General features: G+C 34.8%; 1 protein-coding gene across 2 annotated transcripts in view; it reads left to right on the top strand.

The window, feature by feature from the left end:
* Positions 1-18375, top strand: part of WDR35 (WD repeat domain 35) — a 54937-nt gene that overhangs the window by 25139 nt on the left and 11423 nt on the right. For both annotated transcript variants that reach the window (XM_033125584.1, XM_033125583.1), the window contains 8 exons: positions 5332-5476; positions 8098-8167; positions 9228-9281; positions 11468-11577; positions 12064-12274; positions 14731-14811; positions 17083-17219; positions 17535-17738. In XM_033125584.1, coding sequence (XP_032981475.1) covers positions 5332-5476; positions 8098-8167; positions 9228-9281; positions 11468-11577; positions 12064-12274; positions 14731-14811; positions 17083-17219; positions 17535-17738 — 1012 coding nt within the window. The remainder of the gene's footprint in view (positions 1-5331; positions 5477-8097; positions 8168-9227; positions 9282-11467; positions 11578-12063; positions 12275-14730; positions 14812-17082; positions 17220-17534; positions 17739-18375) is intronic.

Below are 18375 nucleotides of genomic sequence, written 5' to 3' on the forward strand. Positions count from 1 at the left end.
AAGATTATACGAAGAATTTTGCCCTTCAGCCACTTTTATTATTAATAAACTGCTTGTAAATACCACTCTTCCATAAAAAACACTTTAGCTGCTTGTAAAAGTGAGTTTGCCCTTTCCAGAATTTTCTAATGAAATAAGTCTATTAATAGGGACAGCTTTTAAAAATTCCTGACTTTTTGTTTTCAGAAGACGTGTTACTTTAGATTTACCCCTCCCTGTATCCAACAGCTACGAAAATAAACATTAAAAAACTTTAAATCTTATTCTAAGTATTTTGTCAAAAATTATTACCAAATATTTTGTTGCCATTTCACTGTAATTTCCAAAAGTAATAGTTTTCTTTTAAAGCATATGGTAGTTTATTGGATATAGTATTATAAAAATTAGGAGATTTCAAAAATTGAAGACCCATTGATTTATTTTCTGAATCTGAGAACTAGTCTTTTTTTTTTTTTTTTTTTTTTCAGATTTTACGTTTAGCCTTAACAATCAAATATTAATGCCTGCCTTATAAGTGTTTTATTTTGCTAAGATGTTTGGGTAATACAAGCAACTGTGAGAAATGTTTACTGGCCTCAGAGATTTTATATTTATGTTTAGGGTCTTGGTAACTCACTTTTATATCTTGAAACTTTTCAACCTCATGTCTTATATTCATTGTTACTTAGGCATATTTATATGTTTCTATGTATATGAACATATATATATATACGTATATATATATACGTATATATATATACATATATATATGAACATATATACCTGTTAAAGGATTATCTTAAAATTATTACAGACTTGTCAAATGAATATTTTCTATTTATGAGAAACATAATCTAAGAGGTAAATTCTGTTAATCTTCAGGTTATATGCTTTTTCTTTTAACATCAAATTTTAACTTAGAATCATAGTCAGATAGGGTTAGCCTCAAAGCACTTTTGATTGCAGGTAGTCCATTTTTTAATAAAGCCAGATGTAAGTCCCTCACCTTCATAAAATGGCAAATGCTTGAGGGCATGATTATTTGTGTTTTTAGTCTTGAAACTTTTCTGCAGTCTTGCTGGCTGAAATTTTAACAAACAGTTCTTTCATTGGTCTGTAGTAAACTCAGCCAAGACTCAACATTTTTGATTCATACATATCCTGTAAAATTCCTTTTTTTTTTTAAAGTTTCTATGCCAAATTTTCATGAGGACTAGAGGCTAAAGCAAAGAAGTATGTAACTGATATTGTTCTGGAAAGTGTAATTTTTTTGTCACTCTTCCTCCTGACAATCTCTATAGAAACTTTAAAAAATAACTATATACATTTTCATAGACTTTTACTTTGTGAGGCTCTATTGTACTGCACGTGGAGAAGTTAGGTACCCTTTTTGGTGTTCTTGTTTTGAGCTCTCAAAATAAATACCTTTGGTATGTTTTTATTCAAAGTACCTAACTCTGCATTGTGATTCTTGATTTTCTTGTATATCTTCCCCTACAAGATTTTGAGCTTCTTAAAGATCTATATCTTATTCATTTCTGGATCCTCACTGTCTAACACTGTGTTTGTCTCGTAACAAATCTTTATTGAATAGATGAAAATATTTGAAATATAATCCATTCATTTAGCAAATCATCAATGAGCATATACTATTTCAGGTACTTTACTGGGTACCGGAAGGGATGAGAGATTAATTAGGACATTTCTTGTAAGATGTCTAAAGAGATAATTAAAATATAGTTAATCCGTTGAACAATGACTATTGCTCCCCTATTGTGTGCTAGCTATTTTAGTGCTAGGTGCTAGATAAATGGATATTAGTGCATAAGGATGTTAGGGACATCTTTTCTACCAAGAGAAGGTTTCATCTGAGCTGAGTTTTGGAGGATAAGTATTTCCCTAGGTGACATTTTAAGGAGAGAAAACAGCATTTGCAGAGGAACGAAGGCCTGCCAAGTGCCTGTGCTGCAGCCGTTTTGGTGGGAGCACATGGGAGCGTCCTAGTGATGGTCTGTGACATGTGCCCTGGCTCTTACCCGTATTCAAGAGAGGTAAATTGATGAAAACATTTCAGTGCAACTTCAGTTTACTAGCTCTTTAAAGGGCTGAGAAATGAATAAGTGGGAAAGCGGGGAACATCAGATGTAGACATTTATTTCAGGCCTTAGCATTTAAATATTACAAGGAGGTTGTACTTATATGCGAATTCATCGGTTGTTTTAAATTATTTTACATCCTTGCTTGGCTAGGAACTACTAATTATTAGTGTTATAAAGTTCAATTAGTGAAAGCATAATTACTTTCTTAAATTTTTTTTCCCAGTGATCTTTCTTGATATGATGAATTTCTCTTTCCAGATATTGAATAGTTGAGAAGGACATGCAGTGCTTTTATCCTGGGTGTGAATTTTGTCTTCTGACTTTTCCCTAGAGGCTTAGTTCTAGGAAATTGAGAACTAATCTACCTGGATGGGATGGATCTTTTAATAAAGATCTAGCATAATTTATGTAGATAGGGGTTAGCTACCCATGTGAATTTGCTGAAATGACTGCCATACTGATTCAAAAGAACATGTGCCAGATATATTTGTATGTACTTGTTTTTCATATTGACTAGTGGATCTGTATGTGGTTTTATTATAAAAACCTATGTAGATAATACAAGTAAAAACAATAATAACAGTCACACTTAACATTTATTAACCCTTAATGAGAGACAATATGCCATAGTGGTTAAGGGCACAGATTCTGGAGCCAGATTAACTGGGTTTGTGTTCCAGCTTCTACCACTTTCTAGCTATGCAGTTTCAGGAAGTTATCTAACCATTCCATCCTTCAGGTTCTTCATCTGCTAAGAGGGGATGATAATAATAATGTCTACCTTATAGGGTGGTTGTGAGTTAATATATATAATATATTAATATGATTATATGTTATATTATAACTACAAAATTATAGTTAATATAATTATATTAAAATATATGCTTGACATAATTTTTTAAAATTCAATAAATATTGGCTTTTAAAATTGTTATTAGTAAGCATTTATTCTATGCCAGGCACTGATTTATGCTTTGAATTTATTTCTGTTAATCTTTAAAACAGCTCTAGAAGATTGGTATTATTATTATTATTATTATCTTCAATTTATAGTAAGTAAACTAAGGTTCAGAGAGAATAAGTAATTTATCTAAGCCACAGAGTTAGCAAATGCCTATCTTTGTGATTTGAATCCAAGTAGTTTGACTTTTATTAGGAACCACTAACGTTTTAATTTTGAGTTAATCAGGCTGATGATAAACTCTTGTGATTATTTAGGATGTATCAAAAGAAAGGGACATGAGTATAATTTATAATCGTAGGTAGACGTTGGTTAGAAAAATGCTTTTATATGCTTAGGAAAAATATTGTATGGGAAAGCAGTTATGGTTTGTGAACTTGGCATCCCACTGAGCTCATCACAGTTACTAGCGTCAGAGTCTCCGTGGTAGAATTTACTAAGTATTAGCAAATGTCTTTCAATTTAGTGTCAATGGGGTCAGGGAAAGCTGAGCAAAGTCTGGGCCTGGCGTGCTGATTCATCCCACTCAGCTCCCCACAGGCTTTGCCACCCTTCTCCTGGACTGCCAGTCAAGGAATTGTTCCCCACAGGAAAGGCTTCTGGCTCCCTCTAGAGTTCGGTAATAGTACACAATTTGAATAGAAAAATCTTGACAATTGTAATGAAATAATTTTTTGAATATGATTCAACTATACTGAGTTATTTAATATACTAAATTTCTTGAATTTCGATTCCCAAGTTGTTAATCTATTCAATTAACATCATACCCTCAGTCTAGTTTCTAATCCTTTGTTCGTTTCTAAGTCTCTTACTGCTTTAAATGTTCTTTATTTGACCTGTGGCAAGGACTCCATACACAGTAGTTGCTATTAACACTATTCGTTTATTCTGGCCATATATATATAAATGGTGACTTCCAAAATATTTATGAATAGAATAAATAATAAGTTTTGCACCATTTTAGTCATACGTTTAGAAATTAGGTACAAAAATGATCTTTTGTAAAGTTTTTGTTTTTATATATTTGTGTGAATTTGTTTAATTTTATATTGTTTATTTAGTTTGTGACTTTGGACAACTCATTTTACTTCTTTAATTCTCTGTTTCTTTACCTGTAAGAGGGATTTGATGAGACTATCTGTTTCTTCAAAGGGTACACAGTAGGAACTTAATTAAATGTCTCTAAGAAACAACAGATGAAAAAAAGTTGTACGTTTAGGAGAATTATATTCATAAATTAGGAAGGAACTTTGGAGAATTTTCTTTTCTAAATAAATGAGGAAATATAAAACATATGGGATCAGAGGGAAGGATAAATACCTGAACCAAGCGGTACTGGTAGTGGGGCTGGCGGGAAGGAATGGGATTTTATTTATCCATTCTTCAGTGGACATTTGGGCTGTTTCTATTTTTTGGCTATTGTGAATAATGCTGTTATGAACATTTGTATATGAGTTTTTGTGTGGACATATGTTTTCATTTCTCTCGGGTATTCCACTAAGAGTGGAATTGCTGCAGTATATATTTACCATGGTGAGGAACTGCTAAGCTGGCTTTCAAACTGGGGGTACCACTCCGTATCCCTGCCATTTCTCCGCATCCTTGCCAATACTCGGGTGTTGCCTGACTTCCTGATTCTAGCCATTGTAGTGGGTATGAAGTGGTATCTCGTTGTGGTTTTGATTTGCATTTGCCTCGTGGCTAATGATGTTGAATATCTTTTCATTTGCTTAATGGTCATTTGTATTTCTTCATCAGAGAGATTTCTGTTTAGATCCTATGCCCATTTTTCAACTGGGCTGTTTGTCTTTTTGAGCTTTAAGAGTTCTTTGCATAGTCTAGCTATAATTCCTTATCATGCATGTCCTTTGGAAATATATTCTCTCCTGTGGGTTGTCTTTTCACTGTTTTGATGGTATCCTCTGAAGAGCTAATGTTTTTAATGCACAAATGTTTTTAATTTTGATGAAGTCCAATTTGTCTACTTTTGTAGCTTGTGCTTTTTGGTGTTATATTTAAGAAACTCTTACTTAACCCAAAGTCACAAAGATTTACTCTTACATTTTCTTCTAAGAGCTCTATAGTTAGGTCTTTGATCCATTTTGAGTTAATATTTTCTGTGTGGTTCTTCAAGCTTTTGACTCTTACCTGATTTCCCAAACTGTGTGTGGGGTATATTGTCTGTAAAATGAGGAAGGTTAGGCTCAGTGATCACTGAAGTCCTTTTGCAGCACAAACATTCTGTGATTCTGTGTAACTGTAACCTAATTGTCTTTATGTTTTTTTTCATAGTACCGTTATTTGTTGCAATGAACAAAACTCATGTAATAGCAGCTTCAAAAGAAGCATTTTATATCTGGCAATATCGTGTGGCAAAGAAGCTTACAGCGTTGGAAATTAATCAGATCACACGGTCTCGAAAAGAAGGGAGAGAAAGGTATATCTTTTGATGCATATTTTTTAGAAGTTCAACCATATCACATTTAAATCAGACATAGTTAATTGTAAGTTGTCATGCTTGAGAACCTTAAATTGTTTTAATAGAAATAATGCTTTCCCATTAATTTGAATATCTTTCAACTATATCTGTTTAAATTTATCAAAATAAAAGAGAGGTAAGCATAGTGTAATAAAAGAAAGGCCTTAGAGATAAAGACTAGAAATCTGTGTTTTTATAAGGAAATGCTATTCTCACTCATATGCTCTCACCATATTACAGTGATAACGCTCTACTGAAATGTGATTATTCTACTGAGGTCTGAATGTCTTCATTCCTATGTGTTAGTGGCGGGTCTTTTCAGGAGGGTGGGGGGCGATTCTAATATGTTCACCATAGGAGAGGCAGGTCCTTAGACACTGAGGAGGTCTTAGGTGGGGAAAACTGGGCACTTGGGTTCTTTTTCTTACCCTGGATTCCAGGGAGTCTGGGTTTGGAACAATGAATGATTGGTAACGGGATAAAGAGGGCTCTACCACATAGAGAAGATAGCTAGGATGGAGGGATTCTCTATAATAAGAGTAAGTGTCAAGGTGCAGATGCATTTACTGTGTTTTGTAAGTTCTACTGTCTGTTTTAGTGATACTCTAGGTGTGTTTCCCTTTTGTTATTATCCTAAGCCTTTAAGGAAAGCATTTTGTTGAATGTTTTAACCTAATGATTCTTAATAGGCCTGCGTTGATGGGCAGTCATGTCAGAAATCCCAGGTTACTTTCTCAAATCTTCTTCTTCCCACATAACTGGAATCTTAATGCAATCTTCCCTTCCCTTTAAGACTCACTCATGTCCTGTAAGATAGGAGATATGTCTCCAGTAAAAGTATTTTGGATTTGTGAGTTCACGTGGAAGCAGAAAAAACCAGTTGAAAAATACTGTATCTTGTCTTCTCGCTACTTCTGAAAGATTCAGCAGGAAGAATCTTTGGCCCGTTTGAGGACAGTTATGTGGCAGTGGCAGCAACAGCAAGAGACCTGCCGTTTGGGGGAGAAGGTGGATCTTAGGATGGGGGGCAGAAAAGTCTAGCCCCTCCATAACAGTGAGTGTCCTCTGTGAGCCGGCTGAAGCGGTTCTGGCTTTTATGTCAGTAAAGATGGCATCGTTTCCTTCTATTTCTATATGGGATATATTTACTAATTTTAGTGACTTTGTGCTACTTCTCTCTGGATCTGTTTCCTTATCTGTAAAGTACAGTTGACGATGATGATAACAGGCGATCCTGAGTACTTCTTGTGTGCCAGACACTGTGCTAAGTCTCGTCAATGCTCCTATTATTCCTGTTTCATGGAGAGGAAACTGAGACGCAAGCTTAAATTATTTGCCAAAGGTCATGAGCTGATTAGTAGAGATGGGACATAAAGCCAGTTTATCTGGCTCTGAACTACTTAGACTGACCTTTCTTATAGTACCCTACTTGTTTTAAGACAGGGAGGTGGGTCAAATGATCTCTTGAGAGAACTGTTCTAATCTTCAACTTTTATTTTGTGATAACTAAGTAGAAGTAGTAACTGTATATACTTAATAGAAATGTACTAAAATGCAGAAACATGGTACCTCCAAGTTGGCCCACTTTTCTGTACTGAATATATTTCTATTAAGTTTATTTAACATTTGATCTTGTTACATTGATGGAAGTACAATTATGATTTCAATTTAGCAGTGATAAAATTTCATTACATTTTAAAGATGGAAAATGGCTTGATTGTCCTGTGATTATATTACAGCTACAACTGTTTGATCCCTTTTTAAGTATATGTGCTTTACAAACATGATTTTATTGATACCTCTCAAAAACCCTGTAAAGGGAGAATTTCTACAGATGGAGAAATGGAGGCTCAGAGAAGTTAAGTAACTTGCCCAGGGCCTCATAGCTACTCTATGATGTACCTACTCTATTTACCTCCATTCATTTTAATATTTTTTCAGCAGACATTATAGAGTAACTGACAATGTGTGGCATGTGCTACGTACGCACTGGAAATATAGTCTTTGTCTCCAGGAAACTCACCATCTTACTGGGAGACAGAAGTAATCTAGCAGTGACACTGTGGCGTGAATAAGTATTGCAGTGAAAGTATCAGGGAGTGGTGGCGCATCTTAGTAGCACTGTAGGGAAGGATTTGTACTTCAGAACAAAAATTCCGTTAATTAGAACTTCCGTTTAAGTTTTACCTTTATTAAGCACATTGACAGAAGGAAAGTTATAGAGAAACAACAGAGAAACTTAGTGTCTTAGAAGTTACTACTGACTGACGTTCATTTGGAAAGTAAGGTAAGATATCTCTTGGGACTTAATGAAATTCACTGGAAATATGTGAGCCAATGTTCACGTATATTTTTGGCACAGCTTTCATGAACATATCACTTGTATAGCTAGTAAACACTTGGTAGATAGTTTCGACCTTTAATAAGATTGAACTTCGTCAAGAACTCTTCCAAAAATCGTAAGGACATTTATGTTAAGTAACAATATTCGTTACTGTCATCCAATCCTTTAACTGTTCTAGAGATGATGAAATAGTAGAACCTTTATACTATCTTTGAAATTCTGATTTTCCCCCCAGAATTTATCACGTTGATGATGCTCCTCCTGGATCAGTGGATGGCGTGCTTGATTATAGTAAAGTCATTCAAGTAGGTGATGTTATTATTGGCGGCGAATGTTAAGATCTATAGATTTGGAAATACTGTGATTTTGTTTTGAGACCTGCAAAAGAATTTGTTTTCAGTGATAGCATATGATTCTAGCAATTCTTTTAAAAATTTTCTATTCTGAAAACCTTTTTCTAGATTTGCTATATTTTTCTTCTTTTGATTTTAAAAAACGTTTTATTTTGAAATAATCGTAGCCTCACAGGAAGTTGCAAAAATAGCATATAGAAGAACCTTGTTACCCAGATTCTCTCAGTGGTGACATTTTCTATAACTCGTGTAATATCAAAATTGGGAAGTTGACATTGATAGTGATACTGTTTGTTAAACTACTACCTGATTCCTTATTGTTTTCACTAGTTTGTACATGTATGTATGTGTGTAGTTCAATGTGATTTTGTCACCACAAAGGAACCACCTGGTGTTATTGCTTCATTTTCATACCCACTCTCCACCCCCATCCCTGTTCCCTGGCAACCACTAATCTGTTTCTACCTCTAGAGTTTTTTGTTACTCTGAGAATGTTTTAATGACTGGAATCCCGTATAGCATTTGACCTGTTGAGATTGGCTTTTTTTCACTGAGCATAAGCTCTTGAGATCCACCCAGATTGTGGCAGTGCCATGTCATCTCTCCCTTCTCCATTTTGGCATGTGCTGGTCCTTCTACTGTCTGTTCATCTTTTATGACTAAACTCAGGGTTTTGCCTCCCTGCCCATTTCGGTATAAGTTAGATGTTCCTTCCTCTGTGTTCTCATAACTCCTGTGCGTACCTGTACTTCTAGCATACTGTACTGTAGTTAGGTGTTCTGTCCACTGTCTTTCCCAGTAGACTTTTGAGTAATCCCTGAGGGTAAAGATTTCTTCCAAGTCTCTCCAGTACTTATTTTGTTGTCTAGCACATAGTAGGTGCTCAGTAAGTAAATGTTTGTTAAATTAATAAATGTATTATTGAAGTGTTCTTAGTGAATTGCATACTACCTAATACCAGATTAGTCATTCAATAAATATTTGTTAAAGAACAACAATTGATTTATTTTAGGGCACAAGGGATCCAATTTGTGCCATAACTGCCTCTGATAAGACATTGATTGTGGTAAGTTGTAAAAAAAATTATTTTATGAATAACAATTGTTTACATTATAAAAATAGAGTAAAACAATGTGTTTTGGATTTGAATATCTTGTTTTACTAAGTCTAACATAAGAAATAGGAAAAGTTTCAAAGATTGCCTCGCAAATTATTAATCAGTTGCAAAAATAGCTGTTTATAAAAGCAGTAGAATGGGGGGGAGTTTGACACTGGCGGTTGAGTGCGCCTGCTAAAGGGTTGGCACAGGTGGGGCTGACTGCATGGGGTAGCGTTAGGTCTCAGAGAGTTTCCTCGTCTCTGGGGCCTGCTGTTTTATGTTGGAGAAAGTACTTTGGCTTAGCTCCTTTCATAAGAATTAGAATGAAGACGTGGTGTGTTTGCTGGCCAGTAAAATAAAGAAGCGTGTGGCAAATTTTGCTGAGTTTTTCAAATAAAATCAACGTTATAGTGTCTTTTCTTGACTTTTGACATTTGAAAATACTGATTTTCAAGATACGTGTTTAATATAGTAATGCTGGTAGAGTCATTGAATTTGAATTATGTAAACAGAGCCTTAATAGTGTATATTTCCAGTTCCAGGTACGTTCTTTAGCCAGGAGCTAATTTAAGGGAAAAAGAATAAGAACATAGTCTTAATTTTTCCTCACCAAATGAACATAGTGTATGTTTTAAGCAGTTTGTCTTAGGTCTGTCCACAGGTCTGTCCATCTCTTGTTTTCTTTTCGGATTTTTGCTATATGGCAGTGCTGTTTTTGTTGTTGTGTTTCTGACATTTGCAGAAAAAAAATAACATGCAACTCAGATCGATCACAAAAATTGACTTAATTCCTAAGTGACAGAGTCTCTCTATAAGAAATGCACTCAAATAGTTTTAATGCCAGCCAGAAGTTCTAGTGGAGAATATATCTTCTACATTTAAAACTGTTTTTCATTGTTGAAATGTAAACGGTTTTTAGAACTACTTCTTTTTCAAACTTTTTAAGCCACAGGACCCCCTTATTCAAAAACAATATCTTATTTTATACCCCAATATATTGAATCTTTTAAGTCCATGTGTCCCTTTATAGTTTAACTTTTCCCTGCATCGTTTGTCTATAGTCGAATGATATTTCCATGCCTCTGACGGCGGTGTTTGACTTTACCACAGGAGCTCAGTGTTCCAGGAAGGAAGTTTAGGAAAGCAGGTGTACATTTTTCTATATTTTTGTGTTTTTCAAGAATGAATAATAATAGGAAATTTTTATACTTTAAAGTAATCATTTATTTTAATAAAATGTAGCACCTTAACTGTATTTACTTAAAATATAAATACTGTAATTATTTTCTGTGGATTTCTGACACATTTTGGAGAATAAACTTGAAATCAATTAACGGCAGTGAAAAGGTTAAAAAAATCCCTCTCCCCTCTCCCACCCTCCCCCCAGCTTTTCTGATAGGCCCCTCTTGAGAATCTTACTGCAAAAGCAGGGCTGCTCCATACAAAGGGGACAGAGAAAGATTGACTGGCTGAGTGGAACCTTCCACTTTGTGCCATTGCCTTGGTTCCAGGCACAGAGGGCTTTGAGAACCTCAGATCTCTCCTGTCTGTTGTGCTAACTGTTGATCTGTGAGCCTTATGGCTTGCATTCAAACTTATATTCTATTTTATCTTTAAACACATTTAAACTACGTACTGTATCTCTGCTTTCTGATCTTCTCCCTTTGCCACAAAACTTTATCAGATAGATGGCTATAAGTTAGAAACATAGACTTTCAGTAGCAACTATTTCACAGGGTGATCTTATATTCATTTTTCATATATATGAAGTTTGATTCAGCAAGTGCTTTATATTTTAGCTTTTAATGTACCCTGAATATTAACCTAGACAGCAACTATATATAACCCTAGATATTTCTTCCTTGTGATGCAAGAAAGTGTGTATTATTAAAGAGCTAGGTTCCCGACTTCTTTTTTGCATGTTACATGAAAAAAAAATTGGATCACCTTCCTCCACGTTTAAAAGGTTTTAATTAAGTTAGGAGAGAAACATGTATACTCAGTAATATGATTCAGTATCAGAATTGGGAATTCGCTGTGACACCATCACTTTGGTTTTGAAAACAAATATATGAACATATAGAGAGACTTGTAGTTATAATTTAATATTATTATGGTCAGTTTGCTTTAGTAATCAAATGTGATTTTCATAGGGTCGTGAATCTGGCACCTTTCAGAGATACAGCCTTCCTAATGTTGGTTTGATTCAAAAATATTCCCTTAATTGTCGAGCCTACCAGTTGTCCTTGAATTGCAACTCTAGGTAAGTCTGAAAACTCTCCTCACGCAGATGTCAGATTTAGAAGTTATCAATTGCGATTGTTGGATGTGGGTAATAAATGCAAAGATGTGTGTTTGTTTTAAACTTGTCTTATAATAGGTCAGTGTGGTTTTACTATACTGTATTTGTAGTTAAATATTTGTATTTACTCTATTTGATTTAGCTGTCTTTCTGTAACTGGGCAAAATATAGAAATTGTAGTATAATATTTTAAATTGTTTGCACACCTGCTGCTTTAATCCCCCTGAATAATTTTTCCTCACAAGGAAGCAAAATAGAGAGTACACCAAGTCTTCTATCAAATTTATAAAAATTTGTTTAAAGCCAGTTATTTATTTAAAGCCATTTCGACCTTCTTCTCAAGGTCTGATGAACGGATTTTGAAGAAGAATGGTTATAGGTAATGGTATTCATGATTGCCGGTAATCATTTTACGATTTTCCCTTTCTCCAATTTCATTATTTGTAGTCGTCTTGCTATCATCGACATCTCAGGAGTTCTGACTGTCTTTGACTTGGATGCTCGGGTCACAGACAGCACAGGACAGCAAGTTACTGGCGAGTTGTTAAAACTGGAGCGAAAAGATGTCTGGGATATGAAGTGGGCCAAAGATAATCCTGATTTGTTTGCAATGATGGAGAAGACAAGAATGTACGTTTTCAGAAACTTGGATCCTGAGGTAAAAAACAAGAAATGAGCATTCACAGTACATAAATAATGAGCCAAGTATCAAAACCTGGATATTTCCCCTTTGTTTATTCAAGAGGTTTATTGGTGTTGGATGCATACATTTCTGGAAATGAATAGAAACATTTCTGTAGAGTTTAAAAATATTTGGTTTTAAGTGGTATTAATATTCATCCTTTAAATATTCTGTACTTTCTCTGAAAGGTACTTCCTAAACATTTTATCTGTTCTTCTTCAAAGGTGGAACCATGATCACGAATGATAGTGTCTTCATTTTTCTCCTAGTCAAAGTTAAAAAAAAGAAAAATCAGTAGTCTTATTTATCACAATTGCGTAAAACAACCTAACCAAAAAATGTGGTTTAGAAATGTCCTTTCATTCTCTTTTGCCTATTTGTCCACCTTATTCTGTGCTTATCTTGTCTTATTTTACAGGGGCTCTGCCACCCACTAATCCATGTTCTTTCTCACCCTGATAATCTTACAAATATGCAAGTGTGGACTGTGATTAATCTATTTTCTCCGGGGTATCAGGAAGCCCCTTTCTCACTAATTTTAAAGTTGTATTTTTGAATTTCTACTTGTGGCTCACATGGCTCTGAATTTTTCTGTCACTTAGTGTATGTACTCTGGACCAACTGTTAGCTGTTGTGTTTCGGAAATTCAAAATTATACATGTCACCTACTATGTTAATATAAGTACATTAAGAATTACGTCCCTAAATTAGAAATTTTAAAAGAATGAGAAAAAAATAAATTTTGACAGGGTGAAATAAACTTTTATTTAAAAATGCCGTTTAGTATTTATGGTTCATGCTACCATTAGCTAGTGCCTCACCATAATGCACACTTTAGAGAGAGGAATTATTAACTTTGTAAAATACAAGTCTCATGCTCAAATAGTCTACTTGATAATTTTGAATTTTTAGCTGACTTTTCCAGGCCTGGTTAGGATGTTACTGTTTTCTCTATGCAATATAGCTGACTCAGGAATTTGTGCTAGGAGTAAGAGAGGTGACGGTTCTGCTTTTTCTTGTTGGCTTGTGCTTACATTATCAATCTTATGTTTAATTCACAAATTCTTTGCAGGAAGCTATTTAAACCACTTGTCCAATTTCTGAGTTAGCTCAAATTAGATTCTATAATCCCTAAATCCATTTAATTAGGTACATACAAACTTCGGTATGTCACAGTGTGCTAAAATTGAATGGACAGTCAGGATACTTCAGGAAACCTGTTATATTGTACATGTTATGAGACCTTCTGACTTGTGTACCCAGGAAGTAGCAGTGTTTCTTGGTATAGTCTAGATTAGTAAAGTGTTAAATACATTTTTGATAAAAATAAATATCTTTCTTTTTGTTTTATCTAGCTCAAAATAAATTTTTCTGAATGATAATCATTTTTATACAGGTATACTTGATTTATATGTAGTCTCAAAAATATAACCAAAGTATATGAAAGGCCTCTATAATTTATAAGAAATATTTCATTATATACACTTTCCTTTTTAATTAAATTCTGTTCTGATTCTTTCTGTGTGTTCATTGCTCACAAAAGCATATTATTTGCCTTTGTGTAATGCAACCTTTTTTTGAGGAAATAAAGGGATTTTATAAATTTTCTCATATAATTTGACTATTTTAATCAACAATTTCTACTTTTTAAAAGAAATATACATTTTAAAACTCAATAAACACATATATGCATGCAAGAGCCTCATTCTTAAACTTAGACATACTAAATTCAAACTAAATATGAACAAATTTTTACCTCTGATTTTGATCTCTTTGGTAACTTCCTGTTATGATAATTTTTTAAGTTTCTGTCATATATGAAAAACTAACTTTCATAGTTACAAATTTGATACGTTACTTCATTTGGATTTTGGTTACTTTCTAGTTCATTATGGTATACATAGATACACATATTTTTAAAAATTACTTTCATCATCAGATAATATTATCCTATGTCATCATCAGATAGCGTTATCGTATTCTTTTTACAGTGTTTTTGAAGGTAGTAAGCATATTGGGAGTTTATTTCTCTTAGTTTCTATGATATTTATACCAATTTTTTTCTGCTAGGGATTTAGGGCAGCTACTTTGCCATAATATTCATTTACTATACTTTATTTGTACAAGCCATTTACTGCACTTTATTTCTATAACACTGGGATAAGAGACAGACGTATTACAGGCTCATATATTTACATATTGGTAAATTAAATCATCTTATGTAGAAACTCTATTAGGAACTCTCCCTGGCTAATGTTACAGAGAATGGACTTTTCATATGATGTGGGACTTCTTTGATTACTGTGTTTTCCCGAAAATAAGACCTCGCCGGATCATCAGCTCTAATGCGTCTTTTGGAGCAAAAATTCGTAATATGTTAAGAAAGGAAAATTTTATAAAATTAAATATAACATTTATTTTTGTCTTTAAAGGAACCCATTCAGACTTCTGGATATATTTGTAACTTTGAGGATTTAGAAATTAAATCTGTTCTTTTGGATGAGATATTAAAGGTAATTCTTAAAAACCGATTATACTTCTGTTGCTGGCTTGACTGGGATTCATTTTTGTACCAGGCAGTGTGGTGTCCAGTTAGGAGTGTGGATTGAGGAGTCAGATGTTTCTGGGTTTAAAAGTATATATGTATTTAAATCAGTTAAGTGTACTTTGAGAATCTGATACACTGGACACATTTTATGTATATCTAATGTTAGGATAAAGAATATCTACAGTACCATTGCCCAGATTACTGGCAGGGGGTGCTAAACTATAAGAGGAACCAAGTTCTCTGTGATAGTTTTGTTATTTAACTGACTTACTACATGCAAAGTCATAAAGAAAAGAATATTGTCATACTTTATTTCCCTCTGTGGGGGGCCTTCTTGACCTAGGAAATAGCTGAACTGTAGATTCCTTCAAGCATACAGTTTTAAGAAATAACATGAGTGTTATAGCATGAATGTAAGAAATAACAGGAGTGTTTACCCTAATACAATGTTATATGTCAATTATATCTCAATAAATTAGGAAAAAAGAGAAACAACATGATAAATTTCTTGGAAGACAGGGAAGAAGGAATACAAAAGGAAAAGGAAGGGAATTAACATTTAGTAAAGTATCTTCATATAAGATATTCGTCTGTCATTTGTCATCACAAATATTATTCATTTGTTATTACAGCCGTTCCTGGCAGGTATTACATAGAGCTCATTTTAGATGTAGAAGTCCCCTAGGGGGTAAAATGTTTTACCCAAAGTTCATCTGTTCATCGGCTCAGCAAATATTTATTGACACAGTTCTTGGCCTCAGGTAGAAGAGTTGGGGAGATAAACAAGAAGCTGAGCAACCAGAAAAGGGTTGGGCCTGCTCTAGTTCAGTCAGTAGGCATATCTCTTCAAAGGTCTGAAGCAAGAGAGCATTGGGTCAGTTCTGAGACTGTGAATACTATGAGTAGCACCGCTAGGCGACGTGCTAAATGTTTGACATGTTATCTTATTTAATCCTCATACCTCTAGGAAGCAAGTTTGATTATGATCTCCATTTGTTCAGATGAAGAATCTGAGGCTTAGAGAAAAACTAATTTGCCAGTGACACCCAGTGAGCAGTAGACAAAGAGAGGATTTGACTTTGGGCTGTCTGGCTTCAAAGCTGGTGTGTGTAACTGGTAGCAGAGGCAGAAATAAGAAAGGGGAGAAGTAGTGGGGGAGGGGGACCCAGGTCATAAGGGATCTTGTATGCAGTACTGTGGAATTTGGACTTCCTCCTGGAGTCAATGGGGAGTAAACCAGGAGAGTGACATGACTGGGTTTATATTTTGGGAAGGTGGTTTTGGCTTCTTGGGTGGGCAGAGGCGAAGGTACGGCAGGTTCTAGAAAGAGTTGTCACATTGCTGGCAAATGATGGAATTAGGATTTGAGTTTAGGTCTGTCTGAATTCCAACCTCATGCTCTTTCCATACCACTTCTTACTTTGTACCCAGGAGTTCCCTAAGAACTTGTCAGTTTCTAGATACAGAGGTTTAGTGTCATCAAGGTGAGCAGGGGGATTTGGGGGCTTAGTTCACCTTTTCGGAGAACTCTGGTCTCTGGGGGCCATTGCTGTTTTATACACGGGGGCTCTAATTTTCTCGTATGCTTCACTTTTTCATTACTTGGAATGTGGAATATAGGTGAGGTCATTATAACTGCTTGTTTTCTTTCTTTGAACATTAGCTAGCTCTTTCTTGCAAGGCTTGCCTTCAGTTTCTTTTTTTGATCAGCCTGCACAATTACAAAAGGAAAGAGGTGATGAAAACTGGCTCCTTTTCTTTTGTTTGCTGCCTAACAGCACATGGAGCGACAGTTGCATTGCCCCTGTCAGGGAAAGAGTAGATGAAAGAGTGAGGGGTAGATGCCCTGCACCCATGTTTTTTGCTGTGGTTGAGGCCGCAGCACTTTGGGTGAGAAGAGAGCAGTGCCTGGGGAACAGACCATTGAGCTGAGGAAGACAGGCTGCATAATTTCAGGGACCCCTTCTGCAAATGTCCCCTCTTCCCCAAATGTCCCCTCTTCCCCAAATGTCCCCTCTTCCCCACAGGGAGCCTGAGAGCCTCAGGAGAGACTTCACTTGTGGGTTGTGGTTGTTTTCCACATAACTCAGAAGACCCACACATGGGAATTTCTTTTCTTCACTGTTTTCCTTACAATATATCGTTTCCTTACAGTTTTTTTTTTTAAACTATAAAAACCGAACACATACTCTAAAGGCAACACTTTGAATTCTTTTCTTTTCATCTTTACTTTCAGAATCCAGAACATCCAAACAAGGATTGTATAATTAACTTTGAGATCCGGTCCCTGCGAGATAGTCGAGCATTGATTGAGAAGGTTGGAATTGAAGATGCATCTCAATTCATAGAGGACAATCCACACCCCCGACTTTGGTATTTAAAAATACAAAAATCCCCCCACGTGTCTGGTATATTCTTTTACAGTTTCTTCTTTGCTGTCTCTGATCTCATGCTTGCTAGCCTCTATGGGGATAGACTTCCGCCCTTGCTCTTCTTTCTAAGATACAGAAATTCATTTTAGGTTTGGAAGTGCTGAAAATGAGCACAATATTAATTGAAACCTGTATAAATGTGTTAAAATAATCATTTCCTACCACGTTTCACATGAAACCATACCAGTTGAATTTTGGTTCCAGTCTTGTTTATCAGTAATTTGCAATAGGCTTTTCTGATTCTTTTTTTATAAAGGCGCCTACTGGCTGAAGCAGCTCTTCGGAAACTGGATTTGCACACTGCAGAGCAAGCATTTGTGCGCTGTAGAGATTACCAAGGCATTAAGTTTGTGAAGTGCCTGGGCAACCTGCAGAGTGAGTCCATGAAGCAGGCGGAAGTTGCTGCTTACTTTGGCAGGTTCGAAGAGGCTGAAAGAATGTATCTTGATATGGATAGAAGGTAAGTAATGAAGGTTCAGGCATCCTGGAGTACTTCCAGAGTTCACGATGCTTTTATTTTATTTTATTTTATTTTATTTTATTTTATTTTATTTTATTTTATTTTATTTTATTATTTTATTTTATTTTATTTTAATTTTATTTATTTTATTTTATTTTTTTACGAATGAGGACTGTAAAATAGACTAACTGTATCTCATATCATTTCTTTTAGAATAGTCCACATGTCCCTCATTAATTTATGTTTTGTAATTGGGGGCAGTTTTCTTCTCAGTTTTTATGTATATTACTGGCTGGCCATGGGAGATTTTTTTCACTTGGTAGAAAAAAAAATCATATGACTACAGAGACTCGGGGCTTTTATCATTTATTACACAGCTCATTATTTGGGTTCTCTGTTTTGGTTTAGACCATTATTTAATTTTCTGTTTTCAAGGAGCATGAAATCAAAGTCAAACATATTTAGGGATTGGGTTTTATTCTTTGTTTCATTTTAGATTTATGTAAAACAATGTATGAAATTCATATCATAGCTGTAAACATCATGCCTAATTTTCATTAATATTATTTGTACTTCCAGGCAATCATTAATGCAACCTACGCCCTGAAAAGAAAGATTAAAAAAACCCAAATGTGTT

Source organism: Rhinolophus ferrumequinum, chromosome 13 (genome assembly GCF_004115265.2).
Source record: "Rhinolophus ferrumequinum isolate MPI-CBG mRhiFer1 chromosome 13, mRhiFer1_v1.p, whole genome shotgun sequence".
NCBI classification, from domain to species: domain Eukaryota; kingdom Metazoa; phylum Chordata; class Mammalia; order Chiroptera; family Rhinolophidae; genus Rhinolophus; species Rhinolophus ferrumequinum.